Source organism: Rhinatrema bivittatum, chromosome 1 (assembly GCF_901001135.1).
Source record: "Rhinatrema bivittatum chromosome 1, aRhiBiv1.1, whole genome shotgun sequence".
Classification (NCBI taxonomy): Eukaryota; Metazoa; Chordata; class Amphibia; order Gymnophiona; family Rhinatrematidae; genus Rhinatrema; species Rhinatrema bivittatum.
The window spans coordinates 209,045,088-209,071,121 of NC_042615.1; the positions used below are offsets into that span (position 1 = coordinate 209,045,088).

Consider the following 26,034-nt stretch of genomic DNA (forward strand, 5'->3'; position numbering starts at 1 on the left):
CTTGTATGCACATCCCCACATAGTTTCAATAATCCTCCCCACAGATTGTTGTCTTGCTGAAATATCCAACCTCTCATCAGTTTCAATTTCTTCATTGGCTGTGGAGCATTAGCTTCTAGGACAGTGGTTCTCAACTTGTTTTCTAACAGGACATACCTGAGAGATGATGCTCACGTGGGTGACACACTGACCATCATGGGACTAAATAATATAAGCATATGCTCTGCATCCACAGGAGTCCCCTGCTTCCTAACAATGGGTGCAGAGCAGAACTAAGACATTTCCCAGTACAACTCACCATGCAAAAAAGATATTCTGATTCTGGTGTCATCTCAATAACAGCATCACGAACTCCTCTACTACCAGGGGCACTGTAAAAATAATACAAGCAACACCACTCTGTGCATGTCTATCAAATGTGCCATATCTCAGCAGTACTAACTCCAAGAAATGAAACAGCAATAGCCCTACCCATGAAAAGGCAGTAGTTCTCCACCAGTGCAATATAATATTGAGAAAATACAACAAATAAGGCTGATACAAACCTCTAGTAAAGTACCTCATCTCAGTCACATACACTCAGAACACAGACAGACCCTGCCTTCACCAAATGTAGAATAGAAAGACCACAAACTACAAATGTGCAAACAAAACCTGGACTGGAAACCCCAAGACCATCTTCTGCATGCAGTGCAAAATTGGAAAGTAAAAACAAAAATATATTTCCTCTTCCACTAAGCAGAGTTCAAAAAGAGAAGAAATGCATATTCTCAAAACTGACATAGTATGGCTCTTGTACCCAGTCACTCCCCTCCATGCCCCCATCACCCCTCACTTCTTCCAACTACTCAATCATCCCTTCACATTCTCATATCCCTCTCCAACATCCCAGACACTCCCCACCCCACATCCTCTTCCCTCTGCTCTTTCTCTCCCCTGCTTAACTCTTTCTGCCCTTCTCTCTCCCCTTCTCTTTCCCCTTCCCTACCCAGAATACCTCTGACCACCTTTTTCTTACTACTTCCTGCTCAGCATCCCTCGCTCCCCTTTCCCCCAACCCAGCAGCCCCACAACTTCATCTCTCTCTCCACTTCATCTCTCTTCCCTGCCCTGCAGCCTCCAATATCTCCCTCCTCCACCTCTCCCTACCCAGCAACCCCAGTCTCATTTCCCCACTCCTTCCTATTTAGCAAACTCCTGACTCCCTATCTCCCTATGCCTTCCTGCTCAGCAGGCTCTTGAACTCCTATATTTCCATGCCTTCCTGCCCAGTACATTTCCCCCTCCTCCTGGCTCCCAGCCAGCAGAAAAGACCAGTCCAATCCAGAGTCTCTCTCCCTCTTTATCAGCAGCAGATGAACCTTATAGCCTTGGCACCCCCCTCCCCTTAATTGTGTGTATGGCCTTCTCCATACACACAATTAAGAATTATGAATTTATAATTACAGATTTTACATTAAAAATATCATTCAAAGTACAGTCTTCTAAAGTAAAGATATCACTTACAACATATATATCAATGTATCCCAAACTTTTAAAGCCCAAGGCACACCTGCATTAACAAAAATATTGTGTGGCACACTAGCATCCATGGAGCAGGCAGTACAGACAGAGAAAGGAGTTATATGGATAAAAGAAGAGTTAGGGAAGCACTGAAAACAGCTGACTCGGTTACTGCCAGAGCTTATTCACTGCTACTGCTGCTCACAACACTCAAAGTGCATCAAATCCAGTGTTTAGTGCAAGCTCTCCCGGGCTCACTCAACCTGGAGATAAGACACAGGCTTGAAGAACTCAAAGATGAGGAGAACAAGGAAGCACTCTGTATGCTGCAGAAAGCAGGTCCCAACTATCCATGTTCTGCATTCTGCCCAATGCCTGTTAATTGCCACATTCCAGGGTTCATGCTGCAGCTAGGAAGAAGAGGCATAGATGATTACACATGTTCTCAGAAAGGAATTCCTACAAGTTTAAAAGCCACTGCTGGTGTCTCCCTTGTTGCTGCAAGATGCTGAGAACAGACCCCAACCTGGATCTGAGCATCAGACAGTGGTAACTTTTTGGTGGTACACTTGATAAGATCTGAAGGCACATTGGTTGGGAAACACTGATGTATATTATATATACATGCACTGCTGAGGTGCCAACCAGAAAACCACTGGCAATCTATGTGGTATTAAGCCTAGTGTAATGCACATTGGATTTTGTCTTGAACTTCAGAAAGCCATGAATAAACTGAATTATAATAATAGTATACCACTCAGCTGGAGACGTCCTTAATTTGCCCCTGTGTTCTCTTCCACTTGACCTCTTGATTGACAGACTTTGCTGACCTTATAAGAGTTGAGAAGTTCCATGCGGAAGCTTTTGCCCAGTATTGTGATACTAAAATTATGGATTTCAATGTTTCTTTGTACTGTGATTTTAGTTTCCTTATTAGACCAGAGTTTGAGGTGACAGATCAGAGTAAGTGGACAGAGTATGAGTTGATAGCCTCTATGGAAGTATCACCAGCATTGGCTTCTTTGAAGTTGTCTCGATGTCCATTAGATGACTGTACACATTGGGTTACGACAGTTTTGCAAGATAGGTTTTTAATGTTGTTCACTAAATTGGTTAATTTGTCACTAACAGAAGGTTGTTTCCCTGCCTAATTCAAGAAAGCAGTTCTTCACCCGATGTTACGGGAGTGCTAGGCAGCACTCCTGATTCTGGGGAGATGTGTGCCCTTGGACCACAATGTGACTGCAAAGAAGAGCTCCATGGAAGCGCCGTGGCAGGCAAGACATGCCCAAGCATGGGAGGAGCAGGCTGGCCACCGAGCCCTAACCTCTGCTGAACCTGCACACACCGGTAGAGACTCAACACAATGCTGGTCTCTGGGGTAGCCCTCTAGCCACTCGATAGCCCTTTTGGACCTGCCACTAGGGAGTGGCAGATGCGTCAGGATGGACAGAGGTCGAGGACAGATGATGGTACTGGAACTAGGAACAAGACGGGACCTTGGACTTGGACTAGACTCGAAGACTTGAACAAGGTGAGGTTACTTGGAACTTGGAACTCAGATGAGACGAGGACGCTTGGAACTTAGAACTTGGAACTCAGATGAGACGAGAATTCTTGGAACTTGGAACTCAGATACAAGATGCTCAGACGTGGAAGGAGATCAGACGTAGACTGAGGAGAGGATACCAGTTACTCAGATGAGGACTTGGAACTTGGAAGGGCTCAGACAAGGACTTGGGACTTGGAAATTGGAAGGACTCAGACGAGGACTTGAACTAGGAACTCTGATGAGATGAGACATGGATTCTTGGAATTTGGAATTTGGACATGACCACTTGGAACTTGGAATGGATGAGGACAAGGACTCAGGATACTCGGAGACTTAGGCACTAGAGATGTGGTTCGTTTTTCGCCCGAATTAGGAAATTCAACGAAATTTCCTAACTCGTTGTGGTTTCGGAGGCCCCGAAACCTGAAAAGAATTTTCCCCGAATTTCGGGGAAATTTCATTTTTCGGGTTTGCATGGGGAGAGGGACACTTTTTTTTAAAAAATTAAAACCCACCCCAAACATTTAAATAAACTATAATACAATACCCCCCCCTGATCCCGATCCCTCCCCAAGACTTACTAAGTACATCCCTGGTGGTCCAGCGGGGTCCCGGGTTCCATTTGCCCTCCGTGCCCATGCTACTGCAAGCCGTGCTCTTTAAAATGGTGCCGAATAGCCTCTGAACTACCATGTCACAGGGGCTACCGGCGCCATTGGTCAGCCCCTGTCACATGGCCATCGGCACCATCTTGTGCTCCTGTCATGTGACTGGAGCTGACCAATGGCGCCGAAAGCCTCTGTGACATAGTATGGGCAAAGGCTATCGGCGCCATTTTGATTACTGGCAGCCGACAACGAAATCGCTTTCGGACCCCCACTGGACCCCCAGGGATTATTGGCAAGCCTTGGAGGGGTCAGGAGGGGGCTCGTTCCGTTTTTCAAAAAAACGCAACGAGAAAACCCGAAATTTACCACGAAGTATCCGAGTCAAAAAACGACCTGGCAGAAAAAAACGAAGCACATCTCTATTAGGCACTGCCCCTCAGGCCACCCTACACCACCGACATGGGCTGGTCGCAGACCACCCTGTCCCACTGCACACCCTACACAACCTGAAGAGGCTGGTCGCAGACCACGCGGAAAGCGGACATGTGCAGGACTAAGGCTCAGGATGAAGGAGGAATCCGGGCAGTGCTCGAAGATAGATCCAACCAGAAGAGGGCACCAGCCACCAGCCACGGACACCGGATCGATACGGATTTACTCCCAGGAAAGGTCAGCTGGAGACGAGGTCCGGGGAGAGGCAAAGCTGGACCTGGAACTAGGGACTGATGGTACTTCAGAATCAGAACTGGGCAAAGGACATCAGGATCGAGACTTGGAACTTGGAACTCGGGACATCAGAATCAGGACTTGGAACTCGGAGACTTGGAACATAAGGACTTGAACATAAGGCATCAGATACAAGAGGACACCAGTACCTCGGGACATTGGGACATCAAGACATCTGGACATCTATGGCATCTGGACATCAGGGACTTCTAGAGAAGAGGACCATAGGGACATCTAGAACATGATGGACGAAGACATCAGAGGACAGAGACATCTGGATAACCAGAGACAAGGGGACGTTGGGACATCCGAAGACAAGGGGACATCTGGAGTCAATGAGATGTCTGGACATCTGGAGATGAGAGGATGGGATCCAACGAGAGACAAGAACATGGAACGAAGATGAAGATGGAGGTTCAGAAACCATGGACGATGACAAGGAGTACCAATGAGGAACAGAGTGCCTTGAAGAAGTAAAGAAGCATCACGGAGGACTCCTGGAACGAAGAGCTAAAACTGAAGATCCAGGAGTAGTCCAACTCCATGACCAACTCCTTGTGAAGGCAAAGAGGAACTGAAGGCTGAGCCCTTTTGTAGGGCTGAAGAGGAAACACCTAGAGGATGTCAGCAGGAGGAGCCCAAGAGGACTGCCCACTACTGGCCCTTTAAGAGGAGTGAGAAGGCACGGCCTCACGTCTAAGGAGACAGGACCAGAAACAGCAGCACTGCTGAGAAGAGAGGAAGTAGGCCTGAAGCGGCTGTTGGAGGCGGCTCCTGCCGCAAAGGGAAGCTGAGGACGGCTCCAGGCTGAAGAAACACCAGTGGGGCCTCCAGGCCACGAAGAGGAGCTCCAGGGCAGCCTCCAAGCCGCAAGGAATGCCACCACTGCACATCTCCAGCTCTGCAAGATTCCTTGTGGCAGTCGGGATGCCGCCTTCACCCACGCCGAATCCGGGCCTTCCTAGGCATGTGTGCCACCAGGCCTCTCTTTAAAGGCCCAATGTTGAGAACCTCGGGGGCATCCCCAACTGATAACATCACAAGGTTGGGATTCTTAAGGACTGCCTTTGCCCCTTGCTAACTGACTTGGCAATGAGTTCCTTCGCCTAGTGCTTGCTCCTGTCTCCTCAGATCGTGATTCCTGAATCGGACCTGACTTTGGCTCTGGACTCTAGCTTGGGTACCCGCTCCTCGGGGGCCTGCTTGCCCTCTACTTGGGGACTCTGTCTCCTGGCTTCCCCGTCCTCGGGTTAGCCTCTGCACCTCTAGAGACCCTGCCTGCCGGATTCGCTGCTTCTCAGGGTTGCCCCTTGGACCACCTTCCTGCCTGGGAGTCAGCACTCCATGCTTCCCTGCTCCTTGGGGCAGTGCCTACATTTTACATAAAGACTGTACTTCGGGCTTTCTGCTCCTCGGGGCAGCCCTTGATTCTCTATCAGAGATTCCTCTGTGTGCAGCCCTGCTCCTCGGGGCGGCTTATGTCACTAATTCGAAGATTCGACTCAGGCTTCCCTGCTCCTCGGGTCAGCCTAAGTCATCACACCAGAGCCTCGCTCTCTATGCTGTCCTGCCCCTTTGGACAGTGTCTGCTGGACTCCACCTACTGTGGGTTCCCTTCAGACTGTGTCTCTACCCTTCTGCTCAGGCACCCCCACAGTATCCTCTCTTCTAGCTCCTGCGATCATGTGGCTGTGATGTAAGACTTCCTATCTCTCTGCTACTTTTCACTGACCTCCTGCTACAGTTGGCCTCACCTCCCGACAGTGAGGACCTGTGGAGCTCCCCCCCACAGGTGGTGTCAACTCTCACCTCGGGCCAAGGGTTCATGAAATCTATGAATCCTAACAGCCCTAACGTAGCCCTCCCCCCCCCCCCAATAAAAAACTTTTATCTTACCTTTTGTGCCTGCCTTGGGGCAGGTGCAGGTTGCGCACACCGGCACCCTGCTGGCATGCGATCCCCCGGACAGCGGCAAATCCCCGGGATTTATGCGCATAAGGTTTTTAAAATCTGGCCCATATTATACATCTTCATACTTAACCAAGCACCTGCACGGAAATTATAAAAAACAGCAAAGCTCCAATCTGGTCGCCTAAGAATGCATAAATAAAAATAGCCTTTTTAAACATTTTCTCACGAGATTTTTTTTCAATTCTAGGAAAATTAATCAAACATAGGTACTTCCATTTAAGAAAATTTTCAAGATCTCCAGTTTGCTGTGAAGAAATATAGTATCCTTTATCAAAAAAGACTGTCTGACACTAGCCTCAACACTCATCGATCGCTTAAAGCCGATGCATTAAATCAGCATGGAAAATGAGTGCTCAGTGTTGAGCACTTGCTTTCCTAATGTGCGTCCAGCCACCTCTCCTGGGCACACTATTGAATATTTAAACGAGAGGTCGAGCTGCCAAAGAGGCGCTAGGGACAAATGTGTGCAGCGGGTGCCCAGGAGAGGTGGCTGTCAGCGAGTTAGGAAAACGGACGCTCAACTTTACAAGCATTCATTTTCCTAACCCGTGCACAGGCATGGGTTAGGAAAATGGCCACTAGTTAATTGCGTGTCCCTTTTCCTAAACTGACTGGGAGTCAGCACCCCATGCTTCCCCGTTCCTCGGGCAAACGCCTATCTTCCACGTAAGAGACTGCACTCCGTGCTTCCCACGATACTAAGTCGGAGGAAGTACAGAAAAGCAATATTTTCTGCTTTTCTGTATATATTTTGGGCTGGTCAGAAATTAACGCCTGCTTTGAGCAGGCGTTAATTTCTGAGAGTAAAAATGAGTGCCTTGGGTGCACTTTCTTTTTTTAAATTGGGGAGAACAGCTAATAACCCCATCAACATACATTTGATGTAATGAGTGCTATTAGTTTTGCGGGGGGGGGGGGGGGGGGTTTGGATGCATGTTTTGGACATGCTAATCCCTTTATAGAATAAGGGGTTGTGGACCATTTGTCCAAAATGCACATCCAACCATGGGTTAAACAGTGTGTTCATCTGAGCACACTGTATTGCATCGGCCCGTTACTGCATTCTGACATCATTTCTTCTAGAGTAGCTACCTTGGTAGTAAGCAGTGAAATCTGAGAGGGTAGCTGAGTAATCTGCCTAGATAAAGATTTACCTAGACATTCAATAGCTACCTGGCCAAGATGGTGAGACAGACAGTGAAATGTTAAGAGAAATTAGGGAAGCTAACCAAATTGGTAGTGCAGTAATAATGGGAGATTTCAATTACCCCAATACTGACTGGGTTAGTGAAACATCAGGACATGCTAGAGAGATACAGTTTCTGGATGGAATAAATGACAGTTTTATGGAGCAATTGGTTCAGGAATCAATCAGAGAGAGAGAGCAATTTTAAATCTAATCCTCAGTGGAGCACAGTATTTCGTAAGAGAAGTAATGGTGGTGGGACCGATTGACAGTAGTGATAATAATATGCACAAATTTGAATTAATGACTGGAACCCCCTGGCTCTAGCACTAAACCTTCAAAAGGGAAGCTTTGATAAAATGAGAAAAATTATTTAAAAAAACAAAACTGAAAGGTGCAGCTACAAAGATAAAGAGTATTCAATAGGCTTGGACATTGTTAAAAAACACCATTTTAGAAGCGCAGTCCAGATGTATTCCAAGCATTAAGAAAGGTGGAAGTAAGGTCAAACGATTGCCAGCATGGCTAAAAAGTTAAAAAGTGAAGTGAAAGAGGATATGTTAGCTAAAAGATCTTCATTCAAAAATTGGAAAAAGGATCCATCAGAAGAAAATAGGATAAAGTATAAGCATTGGCAAGTTAAATGTAAGACATTGATAAGACAGGCTAAGAAAGAATTTGAAAAGAAACTAGCTTTAAAAACAAAAACTCATAATGAAACTTTTAAAAATATATCTGAAGCAGAAAGCCTGCGAGGGAGTCGGTTGGACTGTTAGATGATCGAGGGTTTAAAGGGGCACTTAGGGAAGATAAGGCCATCACGGAAAAATTAAACAAATTCTTTGCTTGATGTTTACTGAAGAGGATGTTGGGGAGGTACCCATTCCAGAGAAGGTTTTCAAGGGTGATGATTCAGATGAACTGAACTAAATCACAGTGAACTTGGAAGATGTAGTACACAAGAATGACAAACTGAAGAGTAGTAAAACACCTGGACCAGATGGTATACACCCCAGGGTTCTGAAAGAACTAAAAAATGAAATTTCATACCTATTTCAATTAATTTGTAACCTATCATTAAAATTATCCATTTTACCTGAAGATTGAAAGATGGCCAATGTAACCCCAATATTTAAGAGGGTTCCAGGTGATCTGAGGGTTCCAGGTGATCTGAGAAATTATAGACCGGTTTTCCTGACTTCAGTGCTGGGAAAAATCATGGAAACTGTTATAAAAAAATAAAATCACAAAACATTTAGATAGTCATGGTTTAATTGGACACAGCCAGCATGGATTTACCTAAGGGAAGTGCTGTCTTACAAATCTCCTACTTTTTTTGAAGGAGTGAATAAACATGTGGACAAAGGTGAACCAGTAGCTGTGGTGTATTTGGACTTTCAGAAGGCATTCAACAAAGTCCCACATGAGAGGCTTCTAAGAAAATTAGAAAGTCATGGGATAGGAGGCAATGTTCTTTTGAGGATTGCAAACTGGTTATAAGACAGGAAACAGAGAGTAGGATTAAATGGCCTGTTTTCAAAGTGGAAAAAGGTAAACAGTGGAGTGCCTCAAGGATCTGTTCTTGGATCGGTGCTTTTTAATATATTTATAAATGATCTGGAAAGGGGTACAATGAATGAAGTGATCAAATTTGCAAATGACATAAAATTATGTAGCATAATTAAATCTCAAGCGGATTGTGATAAATTGCAGGAGGACCTTGCGAAACTGGAAGATTGGGCTTCCAAATGGCAGGTGAAATTTAACATGAGCATATGCAAAGTGATGCATATAGGGAAAAATATCCCTTGCTGTAGTTACATAATGTTAGGGTCTATCTTAGGAGTTATCACCCAGGAAAGAGATCTAGACGTCATTGTGGATAATACATTGAAATCATCGGCTCCGTGTACTGTGGCAATCAAAAAAGCAAACAGAATGTAAGGATTATTAGGAAGGGAATGGCAAATAAATGATGGATGTCATAATGCCTCTGTATCACTCCATGTTAAGACCTCATCTTGATACTGTGTGCAATTCTGGTCGTCGCATTTCAAAAAATAGTTGAACTGGAGAAAGTACAGAGAAAAGTGATCAAAATCATAAGGGGCATGGAATGGCTGCCCTACGAGGAAAGGCTAATGAAGTTAAGGCTGTTCATTTTGGAGAAGAGACGACTGAGGGGGGATATGATAGAGTTCTACAAAATCATGAAAGGACTTGAACAGGTTAATGTAAATCAGTTGTTTATTCTCTCAGATAATAGAAGGACTAGGGGGCGCTCTTTGAAGTTAGCAAGTTACTCATTTAAAAGAAACTGAAGAAAATTATTTTTCAGTCAGCGCATAGTTAAGCTCTGGAATTCATTGCCAGAGGATGTGGTTACAGCAGATAGTGTAACTAGATTTAAAAAAAGGGTTGGATAAGTTCCTAGAGGAAAAAATCCATAAACTTTTAATTAATAAGCAATAGTAGCTTGAGATTTATTTAATGTTTGGGTTTTTGCCAGGTACTTGTGACTTGGATTGGCCTTTGGTGGAAACAGGATTCTGGGCTTGATGGACCCTTGGCGTGATCCAGTATGGTATACCTTATGTTCTTATGGTTTCAAGAGAAAATACCTCTAGTTTAGGCATTGTGAATCTCCATGATTCTGTTTCAGTGGGGTAGCTATGAAGGTTAATCCAACAAGGCTCCAGATTCAGTGCTTGCACCAGAAACATCAGTGAGACTGAATTCTGCACTACTGAAACCAGCAAGCGCTATTTGTTCCATTCCTCCTTCCAGGCTACCAGCACCACTGATGTAATCACCATGCGGCTGTTCTGGCATCTTGCAAACCACCCCTCGGGCAGCTGCATCTTTACGTGTCCTCCTAATCTCCAGGCTAAGAGAGGTTTCCATATCTGGTGAGGTTTATGGCACTCTTGTACTCAATGGCTCCACCACAGAGAAAGATGTAGTTGCTGCTCCCCATGACATGAAATGATCAATCGGCCTAGGCACCAAAATCACATATGGGGCAGCTGGAAATGTTAGGGTCTTGCCCGTTCTTTTGCAATCGCTGAAATGGAAGCTGGAATCAGCAAAACTGAAGTAAACCGAGAGCACAGCGAGCTCATTTCTGCCATCTTGCTCTACCCTTGTCAGACAGCTGCTTTTGGGAGCCCATGTTTGTTGAAAGTAGACAGAACAACTCTTACAACCTGAGGGGTGAGAAGGGTCAGAGTATTTGTTCAGTTGTGGAATTGCCTTCATCTGACTAATTGAATGTCTAACAAATCCTTAATAACTTAAAAAAAAGGTAAGGAATCAATTGTGAGAGTGTCCAAACTTTTGCATATGCTATTTTTCAATTTATTTTCAACCTGATAAATCAGCAAATAGTAATCTTGCGTTAAAAGATGCAGAAGCAGTCATGCTTAACTTTGTACCCTGTAGATTTTGTGTCAGTTTCTGTTCAGAGATTCATTGAACCATACAATTTGATTAGGGATGCCTAATCTTTTTCACACAGCTCTATCTAAAAGGCATACTCAGATTCATGTATAGTGAAATGGGGTGGAAAATGTATGATTTGGAGTGGGTTCAGCCTAAATTTTCATGCAGTGGAGGATAAGGCAAGGGTTGATATTTTTTTGATAAAAAGCCCAAATTACCTCTCAACATGTCCTAGGCAGATGTTGTTGTGCTGACCAATGTTTCCAGGGGGTCAGAGGAGTGTTTCCCCCTCTCCCCTATCCCTGACAAAATCTTATCTTTGGATGCCCGTATTTACCATGGAGACACACACAGCCCTCTTTTCTGGCACTCCTTGTCCTTTCTAAAGCCAATACTGCTTTTTCAAACCTGGCAGACCAGGTTCGCTAGTATTGTACATTAGAAGAATAGGACAGCCAATCTAAAAATTTGTTAAATGATCACTAATTGCAATGACATGTCAGGAGGGTGGTCTTTGGAACATATGCCAAGTGTTCCCTGTGATAAGAGTATATTGGGCTTTACCAAGATATATAGGGCCTCAGAGTAAGTTTTTCTTAAAACATGTATGATTATATTTATTCAATCAAATCAATGAATAATCTACAAGGTCTAAAACTGGGGTTGAGTGAGGCCTTGTACAGTATGATGAATGAGCTGTTAAATAGTTGGAAGACTTTTTTATAAGTTGTGCAATAAAACTAGATGCTTAACATTAATAACTTATAATATCCACTGAAAATAGCTTTTTTTAAAGGCCGGAATATGACTACTTAAAGTTACGTGGTACTTCACATTTGTCATTACCAACTGCTTCTGACCAAGGTGTGATACGTCCCATGGCAAAAACATAATCATATATAAATCTTAGTGTAAGTGATGTGAAACAATTCATGTCTTCTTTTCCAATAAAATATTAGTTGCTGTCATATGAACATATGTAACATGAGTAATATTCACAAAATCATTTTTTCTGCAGATGGAAGTTTTCTGGAAGCAGATAGACAAGGCTCACCAGCATCTTGTGGACCAATCCACGTGTACCAGTGCTGAAGCTGTAAATCTAATGATGAATTTGGCTGAGAAAATGATTGCAGTTGAAGGACTGTTACATGAGTCCCAGGATATGCAAATACTGGTAAATAAACAGAGCAAATATTAAACTAAGAAAAAATGTACACATACAAAAACAAATCTTGATTCAAACATTGAGAAATGAATGGGTCATTTTGGCCAAAGCTTCCAAACAATTGGGGTAAATTTTCAAAAGTACGTGTGGTCGTCCATGCGCGCATGGTTCCTGGCGTGCCCATGGATGGGCCGATTTTATAACATGCTCGTGTCGTCACGTGCATGTTATAAAATCCAATACCCACGCACACATGCATGCTTGATTTTATATCGGTACGCGCATGTGCGCCAATTTTTCCCACTTGTGCGCGCAAGGGGGAGGAGATTTTCTTTAAAAGCATGCGGAGACGCAATTGGGCCTTTCCTAGTTCCCTCCCAGTCTGCTCCAATAAAGTTGTGATCTGGGACGGAACATCCCTAACCCCCTAACTACTCATCCTCCCTTTTCCCCTCTCCGCCCTGACTCCTAATCCCCACCTAACTAATCTAATTTTTTTTGTTTTTAAACTTACTTGCTCTCAGGAGCTGAAGTAAGTTATGCGTGCCAGCAGCTGGCAGGCGTGCACTTCACCGGGACAGCATCTAATGGCGCTGTCCCAGTCAGCCCCCGCCCCTTTTCAGAAATCCGGCACTTCTACGCATACCAGGAGATACGCGCGTGGCCAGGCCGCTCTGAAGATGCGCTCATTGCTCATGCAGCTCCGGCCACGTGCATATCTCCCAGTATTTGCATGCACCGGACATTTAAAATTGCCTTATTGGTGAATAAGGTAGAAAGCTTACCCTCAGTAAATTTTGTTTGTATTAAGTGAACCAAACTTTTTTTATGTATTATTTATATAGATCTACTAAAAATCCAGAATACCAGTTAGTTGAGCATTTTCACTTATTTTATTTTATTTATTTATTTGCTTTTATATACCGACATTGGATCGAAATATCACATCGGTTTACATATAACTGAACAAATGAGGCAAGGTCTGCTTATTTTACATTGTAACATGGTAACTTGCATAAAAGTAAAAGAGATACATTTATATTATAACATTACAACATTGTAACTTGGGAACATAAGTTATAGATAATGATCTATATGGAGTCTTGAAGTGGTTCTGGAGGTAGTGCCTTTGAGAGATGGAATTTAATATGTGGCTAGGGGGAGGGAGGGAGTTAGGGGTGGGGGGTGTGATATATACAATTAAAAGATTAAATACAGGGGGGGGGGTGCTGCTGGGTGGGTTAGACCAGGTAGGTAAGGGTGGTTAGGGAGGTTTCATTTTAGAGGCAGAGATGAGCCCAGGGAGGGGGCTATGTATCTGGTGGGAAGGCTTTTCTGAAGAGCCAGGTTTTGAGTTGTTTTTTGAATACTTGAGTGGAAGGTTCATTTCTGAGACGGGGCGGAAGGGAGTTCCAAAGTGTGGGGCCAGCCACTGGGATGGCTCATTTTCGGGTAGAGGTGAGCAGTTTTGAAGTTGGGAATGGTGAGGAGGCCAGAGTCTGAGGACCTGAGGTTTCTTTGTGGGGAGTATGGTAGTATGGCAGTGTTTAACCAGTTCATTTCCTTGTTGTTTATTTTTTTGTGGATGAGGGTGAGGGTTTTATATTGTATTCTTTGGCTGATGGGCAGCCAGTGAAGTTCTTTAAGTGTGGGTGTGATATGGTTGCATTTTTTTATGTTTGTGATGGATCTGGCAGCGGCATTTTGTAGTACCTGAAGGGGTCTGATGGAGGTTTCGGGGAGGCCAAGGGGTATTGTATTACAGTACTCGAGTTTTGAAAAGATTATTGTTTGTAGGACTGTTCGAAAATCCTGAGTGTGAAGAAGGAGTTTGAGCTTTTTTAGTGTTTGCAGTTTAAAGAATCCATCTTTGATCATGTTGGAGATGTGGTGCTTGAGGTTGAGTTCATTGTCAAGTAACTCCCAGATTCTTTGTAGATAGTGTAAGTTGTGCCTTCACGTTTTTGGAGGTGTTGTTGTTGAGGGGGGCTGAGGAGTGATCATTGGAGATATGTAGGATTTCAGTCTTGTTTTGGTTGAGACAGAGTAATAATTGTGATAGCAGTTGGGTTATTTTCATGCTGAGTTGGTTCCATCTGTCTAGGGTATAATCGATGGTTTTCTGAATGGGGAGTAATATTTGTATGTCGTCGACGAATACAAAATAAGTGAAGTCTGATTCTGAGAGGAATTTGCAGAGAGGGAGGAGGTAGATGTTGAATAGGATGGATGATAGGGAAGATCCTTGTGGGACGCCATGTGTAAGTGGTATTTGGGATGATTCTGATGTATTTATCTTTAAGTTGTAGGATCTGTTTGTGAGATTTAATTCAAACCATTTGATTGTAGTGTCTCGTAGTCCAATTTCTTTGAGTCTGATGAGGAGTGTTTTGTGGTTGTTGGTGTCGAAGGCGGCGGATATGTCGAGGAGTATTAGGAGGTATGCTTGGCCTCGGTCGAGCCATCTGAGGATGGTATCGGTGAGTGTAAGAAGGAGGGTTTCTGTGCTGAAAAGTTTTCTGAAGCCATGCTGGGCCGGTTGTAGGATGTTATGGGTTTCTAGGTGATTCGTGAGTTGGTTGTTGACCATTTTTTCGAGGATTTTCACTATGAACGGGAGGTTGGATACTGGTCTGCAGTTACCTGGGTCGGATTTGTCGAGTTGAGGTTTTTTGAGGATGGGTTAGACTACAGCGTTTTTGAGTGCGTCGGGGAATATTCCTTGCTCGAGTGATAGGTTGATGATGTCGGTTATGGGTTTGGTGATGATCTTATTGATGGGTTTTAGGGTTTTGATGGGGATGGGATCTAATGGGTGGGAGGCAGGGTTAGTTTTTTTGATGATGGATTCTATTTCTGTCGATGCAACGGGGATGAAATGTGACCATGTGGAGTTGAGCGAGAGAATTTCTGTGGTGTCATGGTGGACTGGGGGAATCTTGGCGATGATGTTGTTGACCTTGTCTTTGAAGAAGTGTGCTAGCTTTTCGCTGGAGATGGTGGGGAAGTCCAGGGTTGAGTCATTCTGGGTTGGGTTGGTCTTTGACGTAGGAGAAGAGGGTCCTGGAGTTGAATTGGTATTCATGTATCTTTGTTGTATAGAAGTTTCACTTTGCTGTGTTGAGATCCATTGTGTATTTGTGAAGTAGTGTTCTGTATTTGTCTTTCAATTCTGGCATTGGGGTTCTTCTCCATTTTTTTTTCCGATTGTCTTAGGGTTTGCTTTGAATTTTTAGTTCTGGGGTGTACCATGGGGATTTGTGCTTTGTTGAGGTTTTGATTACTTTTCTTACTGTGGGGCAGAGGGATTTGGCTATTTCAGTGTTAATGGAGATCCATGAGTTCGTAGCAGAGTTGGCATTGTTTTTGTTGAGGGTCTTTAAGGCTTCAGGAAGTAGATCAGCGAGGTCGTCACTGGAGCATGGTTTGGTGAATTCGATGATGTGCTTGTTTGGTTTCATTGGGGGGTGTTGAAGCTGGAATTTGGCTTGAATGAGGTTGTGGTTGGACCACGGGGTTGGGGTTGCTGTGGGTAGGCCTAAGGTGGATATTTTGTTGTTGGTGAAGATTATTAAGTCAAGGGTGTGACCAGATTTTTGGGTGGGGGTGTTGATGATTTGGGTGAATCCAATGGCGGACATGGTAAAAGGAGGAGTTCACTGGTGGGAGAGAGGGGGGTTGGAGTCTATGTGGAGATTGAAATCCCCCAGTATAATAGCTGGCTCCTGCAGGTTGATGTGGGTTGTTATGGTTTCGATAAAGGGGGAAAGGTTGTGCTGGAGGAGTCCGGAGGTGCATAGAGGAGGAGTATTTGGAGGTTTTTGGATTTGAATAGGTTGGTCTCAAAAGGGAGGGGGGGGGGGGGGTAGGTTCAATGTGTGGGATGAGAATTTGTGTTTTTTGTGTGCTAAGAATAGTAGGCCGCCTCCTTTTCTTTTTGGTCTGGGTATGGAGAATATGTTGTAGGTGTTTCTGGGCAATTGGTTCAGTAGTACGGTATCGGTGCTTTTCAGCCAGGATTCTGTGATGCAGAAGATGTCAGGTAGGGAGTCAAGGAGCAGGTCATGTATGATGGGGATTTTCTTGATGATTGATTGGGCTTTGATGAGGAAAAGGGTGAGAATGGTGAGTGTGGACCAGAAGATGTTAGGGTTGATCGGGATGTTGGTGAGGCATCTGATTGGGAGAGTGGGGTGGTGGTAGTTGTGGTGGGGGAGTTTGGGAATGTAGCATGGGTTGGTCATTGCGTGTGATAGGGGTGGGCGAGTGTGTGCCTTGTTAGTTTGTGAAGGGGGGTAGGATGGGGGTATGTCTGGGTTGGAGGGCTTCTAGGGTGGGGCACAAGGAGCAGCACAAAGGGACGCACTAAGGGGCAGGCCCTTTAGTCGCGCTTCTTCGGCGAGCGACGCCCGGCACGTGGCGCCTGAGACTAGCAGGAGGCTTTAAGGCCTTATCCTGCTCTCCGCCTCCCGTGAGGTGGAGTTAGCTTAGGGGGTGGAGTGGCAGCGCGTGCGGCCCTGGGTGGCTGGTTTGAGGTAGGCCTTACCCTGATGGGAGAGCGCCGATCATGCGGCCTGGAGTCCCTCTGCTTGTTATAATTTCTGTGTTATAGTCTATAGCATCAACAGGAGTGTTGCTAGCTGCCAAATTGATTTTGTCTTTCTGAAAGATAAATCATATGGTTATCTTTTATTGATAATTAATTATCTGCAAATTCCAAAGTAATGAAAGCAAAGTTGGAGGACTGTGCATCTCCCAAGGGATAGTAAGAGATCCCTGTGTATCTCCCAGGGGATAGTAAGAGCTCCTATGTGAAAGGTGGAGGAGACTGCAATTGGTGCAATTCTTGCTTCGGGGAGTAGTGATCTTGTAAGTGTATGCTGCAGGAGAAAAATACACCATAAGCATTCCATTGTGAAATTTTGTGTCCCATCTAGGAAGAAGTATCTGTCTGGATAGGCTCCCCTTGGTGGAGAATAAATAGATATTGCATACAGTTGTAGAAATGGTCACTCTAGTTTTATATGTACCGGGCTGTAATTGCACACCACCTTTCAACCCCTGGATACATATATTTTTGATCATGTTTTCAGTGATGAGCTTCTCTAGGGGTATGAGTTAGAGGAGGATAAGCAATGCTACCTCTCCCTATCATTGCCTTGGGTATGTCTCCTGATTTTCGAGAGTTTACCAGCAACTAGTGCTCTCACATCTCTAGACTTTTGTTTCCATTCTTCCACCCTCTTAGATGGTCACTCTACTGTTATCAATAGCAGGATACATTTGACTCCATGGGGTCTAGGTACTAACTGGTGTTTCATATGTTTCATATGCATTACTTAATGCCAATGTCTGTGCATTCTTTGCATGTGTGTACCAAGCAGTAGCATAGCGTACATGCAGATTGGGTGCATAGCAGAAAAATGTCATGCTAATTGGCTTGCTAGGTATTAACAGTGAGTAGTACATCCAGCACTGGTACTGTAACTAACAGTGTTAATGCAGTCCATTTAACACAAGAAACTTAACTACACCTCAGAAAGGGCAGTGATGTGTCATGTCAGTAGCCTGCATTAATGCAGCACACCAGTGGTCTACCTCCCCACTGAACCACACTTGTACTCTTTGGGCCGACAGAGACTCCTCCTTCCAGAACTATGGAATCTAATCATTGCCTCCCACCCACATCATCATTTTCTAAAAAATTTTCCCCCAGTAAAGTGGGTAAATGCTGCATTAGGTAGCATTATATGTCTGTGTTTGCAAATTGTTTTGAAAACTGATTAGAACCCCATGCTCATAGCAGTTACCAGGATATCTCATGATGCCACTGATATTTATCATTTTTCAGTAGTGGCACCTGTTGAAACTTTAATAAGATTGAACTATTGGTTTGGCTACAAGGGATTGACATTAGTTTGCATGTACTCACATATTGTAGGGTAAAGCCCAGCTTATTTCCTATTTTCAGAACTGATAAGATATTTACAAATCTGATAGTCAAGTTCTCTTGGGTTCTCTGACACCCCCTCTCCCTTTCAACTACCAGTCAGACAGTAACTAAGAGATGCCCATCTTAGATGTTCATTTTGCTTCTTTTATTGACAATAATAGAAAATATAATGCAGACTTTTATAAAGATACCACCTATGAGAGTTGCATGTTGACTTAGGATCCATCCCTTTTCATAAGAACATAAGAACATAAGAAATTGCCATGCTGGGTCAGACCAAGGGTCCATCAAGCCCAGCATCCTGTTTCCAACAGAGGCCAAAACCAGGCCAGAAGAACCTGGCAATAACCCAAACACTAAGAAGATCCCATGCTACTGATGCAATTAATAGCAGTGGCTATTCCCTAAGTAAAATTGATTAATAGCCATTAATGGACTTCTCCTCCAAGAACTTATCCAAACCTTTTTTGAACCCAGCTACACTAACTGCACTAACCACATCCTCTGGCAACAAATTCCAGAGCTTTATTGTGCGTTGAGTGAAAAATAATTTTCTCCGATTAGTCTTAAATGTGCTACTTGCTAACTTCATGGAATGCCCCCTAGTCCTTCTATTATTCGAAAGTGAAAATAACCGAGTCACATCTACTCGTTCAAGACCTCTCATGATCTTAAAGACCTCTATCATATCCCCCCTCAGCCGTCTCTTCTCCAAGCTTAACAGCCCTAATCTCTTCAGCCTATCCTCATAGGGAAGCTGTTCCATCCCCTTTATCATTTTGGTTGCCCTTCTCTGTACCTTCTGCTAAATATGTCAGTGAATTGGATTGCTTGTGATGGTGGCTCTGAACTGAATATTGATCCACTGCCTGATGGAAACTACTGATTAATTTTATATAAGGGAAGAAGTAGCTATCTCATGCTAATAGGCTGTTGTTGAGTCATTGACCCAGCTGAGAAGACGTTGTGGGAGCAATTTTCAGTCTCCCTGGGCAGCTTATGGATCCACAGGGAAATTCCCCCACAGCGTTTCCCTTTGAAAGTACGGGCCGGTGGGTATGTCTTTGCTAACATACTTTGCATCTGCTTTGAAGGACATGCAGCACATATGCACTAAAGCAGGAGTGGGGGATATTCTGGTCCTTGTGGGCCGAAAATTGGTCGAGTTTTCTGGATGTCCCTAATGAGTAGGCATAAGGGAGACCTGCATGCACACTGTCTCAGTTGTATGCAAATCTATTTCATGCATGTTTCTAGGATAAAACTAATGAATCAGACTGGCTTGTGGCTCCATGTGTGCTTTCCCTTCTCTGAGCTAACCCTGACCCCTTTTCCTTCTACCATTGGTCGAAGTGAGTGTGTATTGTGAAACAGCTCACATACTTTTACTCACGATGGAGGGAGGGGAGGAGGTAATTTACAAATACATTTTTACCTGCATTTAAAACCTTTAAAAATTGCTTTCTGTATCCCTATGTTAATACACTGAACCTGTCAGTCTCCTCCAATGTTCAAATGACTGTAAAAGTGTTTTAACTTTCAAGAATGAATGAAAGAATGAGTATGTACAGTACTCCATGGGGAATTATGTACAAAAAGATTTAGAATTCTGAAAATTAATGCATACTTTATTCAAATAGCACAATGTCATCACAGTCTGAGAGTAATAATTTAAAATGTAATAGAGAAAATAAGTTATTGCTCAAAAATGCAGACATTTGACTGCAGAATTCCCCTATAATAAAGTCTGGCTCCCCCAAAAAAACAATCTGTTTTCTCCCTCTTCTGGCTCAGTTCCCCAGCTTGTTCTCTCTTCCCCATCCATTCAGCCTTCCCCAGTTCTCTCATTCCTCTGACTTGATCCTCTCCAGCACTTGAACCCTTCCCCAAGATTGTTCTCTCCCTCCTAGTTTCTGGCTCCCCCCTTCCCCCAGCAAACCCCCTCAGCTCTCTCTCTCTCTCTCGAGTTCTTTCTCTCCCCACCCCCAGCAAGACTCCCAGATCTCTCATACCTGCCAAATGTCTCTGCCCCTAACTCTCGCTCCCTCTCTGCATGTCTCACTCTCTTTCTCTATCCCCAACCCCCAGTTCTCTCAGCCCCCCATCAAGACCCCCAGCTCACTCTCTCCTTCCAGTGCCCTAGGAAGGCTCTCAATTCTGTCCCTCTCTCTGCTCCCCAGTTCTTTCTCTCTGACCCCACCCTCTCTGACCCCACCCTCTCTCTCACTCTCCTAGTAAGACCTCCATCTCTTTCCAATAACTTCCCCACCCTTCTTTCAGGCACACCCCCCTAGCTCACATGCTCTCTTCCTCCCTTTCCCCCACCTTGTTCTCTCTATCACGGGCCAAGGCTGCTGCTGTAGACTCTTCCATTGTGGACCAGGGTGGAATCCAAAGCTGCCACTGCAGACACCTAAATCACGGGTCAGCACTGCCACTAGCTCGCCAGCCCCCTCCATTTTCTTTCAGCCTGCATGACCAACACTGCTGCTTCCTCCTCTTGATTGCGTGAATCGATGCTGCTGCAGGCTCCTCTGTCATTCAGTTTGTGTGGCCAACACTGTTGCTTTCTCCTCCTTACTGCATGGGCAGATTGTTGGCTCCTTATCTCCAACCCGACTACTGAGAGGCGAAGATAAATTTCTGTGTGGAAGGGAATTCTGCGCAAATTCTGCATTAGCCAGTTGCACAGAATTCCCCCAGGAATAGTAAACTGGCTAGCTAATGGAGAATTGTTCACGTTACTAGTATTTAAGAGATTAAAACCATATTCATCTGCTTTTTTGTGTGTGCTGTTTTGACGGTGTTTAGGATTTTCAAGAAAAATTGATTTCTTGGGAGCATATGGCCAAAGTTGTTGATTCCTTGAAGGCACAAATACAGCAAGAAAGTGAATGTCGACTGAATGCGGTCTCAAACACACTGCAGCAGTTAACAACCAAGAAAAAACTCACTGTCCAACAAAAGGAACAGCGTTTAACTGAACTCCTCAAAGCCTTCTGGGAGGAGGTAGCACTGTATAATAGTGGTGAGTTTTTTTTCTAAATTCTTATTATTTTAGACTTGTTACACATGGGCACACATTTTAGAAGGCCTGCGCGCATAAAATCCAGGGTTTACGCGCGTGGCTCAGGACCTGAAGTAAGTTATAAAACAAACAAAAAAAAGGGAAGGTAGGGTTTAGGGGGTGGGAAGGAGAGGGGAAGAGGGAGGGAGTTTAGGTAGGGGGTAGGGAAGTTCCTTCCCAGTGCGCTCCTTAATTGGATTATAAAATCCATGCACGCGGCCATCGGATTTCATAACAGAAAACTAAAATGAAGAGGGCCAAAAACCACAGCACCCACTGGAATTAATGCATCATGCAAACAGTTTGGCATCAAACACTCTGCATATCTCCATTTCACTTATGGGTCCTTTCCAATAATGCATGACTACCTTTTAATAAGGAAGGACCACTTAGTGTCAGGAGGTACAAACCTCTGCTGAGAACTAAAGCAAAGGACAGAGAAGGACTATGAACTTAGGAGGTAATATGAACAAATGAAAGATTTCAAGAAGTGGCAAACCTCTGGGTAAAGGATCTCTCTCTCCCTTCAGCCACAACATTTGAACATCTGCATGAACCCCATGTGCTAAGAAATAGTAGGACATTAATATGAAACCAAAAGATCAGATGTGGACCCACAGGAGAATTGCAGACAGAAGCTAATTTCCAGTCATCATCTGTGTACCTCTGGCATGATCCTGATGAAGGATCTGAGAAGCAGAACTAGTGCCTCTTCCTTTTGACCCTGAGGCATCATTCTTCTCAAGAGAGCACAGTCAATACGCACTTCCAATGATTCTGGTTGTATGCAAATTCTTGGCTGATGCACTGCAGGAAGGTTGCATGATGATGTTCTGTGCTTGTCCTGTGTTACTGCCACATTTCTCTTATACTAGTCAAATTTGCATGCACACGTGACATGTGGATGCAACAACAGCCTACTGCTAATTGTATTGGGCATTCAGATAAAGTAAATAATGATTCTGCTTGTTGGTTCTAGTAAGCCTGGAAATATTCCTCACTTCTCCTCTCAAAAGCCATAAAATGATGAAACATATAGTTGCATGGATTCTCTTAAAGGACCTTCTTATAGCCTATACCTTCGTCTTTGAACAGACTCATGAAATGCAGCAAGAGGGACTCCCTAGACACCTGTGGAGGCTTCAGTTTTTCCTCCTCCTACAGTGGTAATATGTTGGGATTCAATGCCCTTTGGCCTTCCTCAATAGGTTAGAGACTAAAAGGAAATAAAGAACATGCAGGGGACAGGGATTGTCTAGCAATGAAGACTGACTAGTGAGTAATGGACATAATTGGAATACAGCAGGAATCTTTTCACCAGTCACATTGGTGTCTCTTGGTTCATCAGCCACATTGACATCTCTTGGATCAGTGATATGGACAACAGAACTAGAAAGTAAGTCTAGAAGTTAGCATAGCATGGTTTATTAGGATCGTATTGTTAACATCTCTTGCTCAATTATATCTAAGAAAAGAAAGTGTAGGGCTTTTTCCTTCCAAACTCACATATTTACTATGAGGTCAATTTTTAAAGAGTTGTTCACACAAAAATGTCCACATGCACGCGTGTATGGGCTGTGCGTGAGCAAAGCAGATTTTAAAAAGCTGCAAGTTATGTGCGTATGTACCAGTGCACACATGAAGACTAAGTGGACAGAAAAAGGGCAGGTCATGTATGTTCCAGGGCGGGGCCAATACCTATGCATGTAACTCCATATTTTAAAACCTGAAAACCACAATGCACATACACTAGATATCCGCATAACTTTACTGCTCCTCCTTATGAGGAGCAAGTCTGTAGATCCCAAGTTTTAGTGCTTATAAGACAGGGTGAGAAGTTTGGGTCAACTGGGCGGCATGCAGGATGAAGAACTAGAGTGGTCTGAAAGCCCTTGATATTACCTGAACAAATTGGTGGACTAATTGGAAAACTGGGAATGATTCTCATGCAACTATGTTTTAAAATCAACTTACATATGTGCTTAAAAGGTAAGAAAGGTCTATGGAAGACACATGCTCTAGCTGTGCTCAAGTAGCCTCTTAAAATTAGGAGCATACTTATGCATGGTTGATGTATTTTAAAATCTACATGCACAAATGCACGCATGATTTAAAATCTTCGTTTGCGAGCCAATACACACATATATGGGCACATGTGCCCTTGTTTTAAAATTACTGTCTATGTTCCCTAGCAGCACTTATCTGAAAACAAAGTCATTGTTCAGCATTCGCAACTGTAGAATCAAATGCAGGGTTTCTCACTACTACTGGCATACAAATCCAGTCCCAGTCTCAGCTGCGTTTTAGATGAGGCACTCTACTGAGAAACAGCGCCTCCCTCAGTAGCTGCTACAAACATAAATGTGATCACCACCCAAGGGTGCTCACAGTTACCTTTTAAAGCATTGAATTGCAAAAATCTGTTCCCTTCTTTAGTACCTGAGAAATTCCAATCCCTTTATGTACTCCATGCCATCTTTTCCAGATAAGGATGAAACCTCTGGCAGTTCAGTGTCCAGATTTCTTCATTATCCTCCTCCTTTCCTGCTCTCTGCTCAGTTTCTGCCATGGCAAGCTCCTCTGTGGATTTGTAAAACCGTTGGGCTCATCAGATACACCTGGAGTTCTAAACACCCTGCTCCCAACCTCCCCCTACCTCCAGTCAGGTGATCAACTTCTCCCTTCCTAATGCTCAGGGATTGCGGTTTGAAGACTCAGACATCTTTCCCTAGGATTCTTTACAAAGCTAGTATTTCTCTTAAGGTGACCTCTCTGCATTTAAACCCCCTTTCGGAGTAAAATGGGGAAAACTTGGGATGAGGACATAATATTCTCATCACAGTACTCAGGAAATGTTCAAGAAAATGTATGCACATATTTTTGAAAATCCAAAAGTGTACATGAAAGTTCAAACTCCTTCCCACCTCCACTACTCAAAATGTCTCTTCTCAGTCTAGGTACACTTATGTGCATACAGGACATACACACATATATATGTTTATCCACATATTGGGCAGGCAGTTGTATAACAAGCCATTTCTGTGGGTAAAGGAACCATTGTACTCTCAGAAATGCTTTTGAAAATTACTCTTCCTATTAGGACTTTTACGAGAGAGTGCAACACTCTCTAGTGAGTGGCCATGTGTTTCATTAGATTTATATTATGCAGTAAATATTGTTTCAGCCTGCACAAACCTACTTGATCTTCAAATGCAAACTATCTGCATAGCTAGTCTTTGAAGGTCATGCGGTTGTGAGCAAAAACTGCACATGTTCTTATACCTAGCTGAAAATCCACATAGGTGGATTCAATCATTTTACCTTCATAAAACCCATTTTACCCACATAGTTGTATTTATTTATTACAATTTTATATACCGCCTATAAATCATCTTAGCCAAGTGGATGTACTATAAAAAAAAAACAAACAATAAAGTAATAGTAAGATCAAAACTGACATTAAAAAACGTAATCCGCTAATAAATCACAGCTAATAATAAAACAGTAAAATTATTAAATAATTTAAATGAAAGTACAAAGTTTAAACAGTAAAAGCAACTGGAGTTATTACAAAGCACTATCAAATGCCTGAGTAAAAAAAAAAACAGCTTTTACTGCCTTTTTGAATTTGACATAATTTACTTCTGAATGAATGTCAAATGGTAAAGCATTCCAGGGAAGGGCTGGTAACTACAGGACGAATCCTAGTTGACTCCAGTTAATTCACTGATGGTGGAGAAAGAGATAACAAACCTTTCTGAGAAGAACAGAGTGAACGAACAGTTGTATAACGGGTTAGGAGTCTATCAAGGTACAAAGGAAAGCCACTGTGTAAAGCTTGAAAAGTAAGACAAAGTATTTTGAATCGTATACGGTAGTCAATTGGAAGCCAATGAATTTGTTGCAGTATAGGGGTGATGTGATCACATTTCTTAAAGCTGTAAATCATTCTAGCTGATCCATTCTGAAGCAATTGTAATCTTTTCAATTGATGGTTTGGTGTGCCTAGTAATAAAGAATTGCAATAATCAATGTTTTATGTAATAAAAGCATAGACTAGAGTCTTCAAGTTATGGGGCCCCAGAAAAGAATGTAAACAGCAAATATACCTAAGATTAAAAAGAAAAAAAAAGCCTTTTGCACTATAGAGGAGATTTGTGTTCTGTTTCGGAATGCGAACCCTTGATCCAGCGATGAATGTGTGTCCAGTCGCTGGGAGGCGAGGCCAAGTCCAGGTCTTATACAAGAGAAGAAGTCAGGAGATCTGGATGCAGGTGCCTCCTGCAGGTCGTGTAGTCCAGATAGCTGGCGCCTCCAGCAGGTCGTGAGATTAGAAGAAGATGTCTCCAACGGAACGTGGGAAGTAGAGCTGAGCTGGCGCCTCCAGCAGGTCGTGAGATTAGAAGAAGACATCTCCAACGGAATGTGGGAAGTAGAGCTGAGCTGGCGCCTCTAGCAGGTCATGATGGACAAGGATATGAGCAGTCCAAACGAACAGAATCTCGGAAACTCCACAACCAGTCCAGAAGTCGGTAGCCAGAGATACACCTCAGCTGGTCCAGGGGTCGGGAGCCAGAGAATACACCTCAGCCGGTCCAGGGGTCGAGAGCCAGAGAACACACCACAGCTGATCCAGGAGTCAAACACGGAAGATCAGGAGCAGGAACCAAACACAGGAACAACTAGGAGCCAAGAAGCCAAGGCAAGGTCTGAGGTGCAGACCTTGCCTTAAATACTTTTACCCAGCTGGAGCTTGCAGGAAGGAGCCACTCAATTTCCTGTAGTGGCTCCTTTAAGAAAATCTTCTGTCGCGCGCACGTGGCTCTAGGAGAACCAGCAGGAGGAGGAGCCAGACGCGA

General features: G+C 43.8%; 1 protein-coding gene across 4 annotated transcripts in view; it reads left to right on the top strand.

The window, feature by feature from the left end:
• The window catches only part of EVC (EvC ciliary complex subunit 1), a 206,532-nt gene that overhangs the window by 71,113 nt on the left and 109,385 nt on the right, over positions 1-26,034 (top strand). For all 4 annotated transcript variants that reach the window (XR_003854806.1, XM_029591185.1, XM_029591175.1 and 1 more), the window contains 2 exons: positions 12,006-12,164; positions 20,920-21,136. Coding sequence is in view for 3 of the 4 variants with exons in the window: in XM_029591185.1 (XP_029447045.1) it covers positions 12,006-12,164; positions 20,920-21,136 (376 nt within the window). In the remaining variant the exon portion in view is untranslated. The remainder of the gene's footprint in view (positions 1-12,005; positions 12,165-20,919; positions 21,137-26,034) is intronic.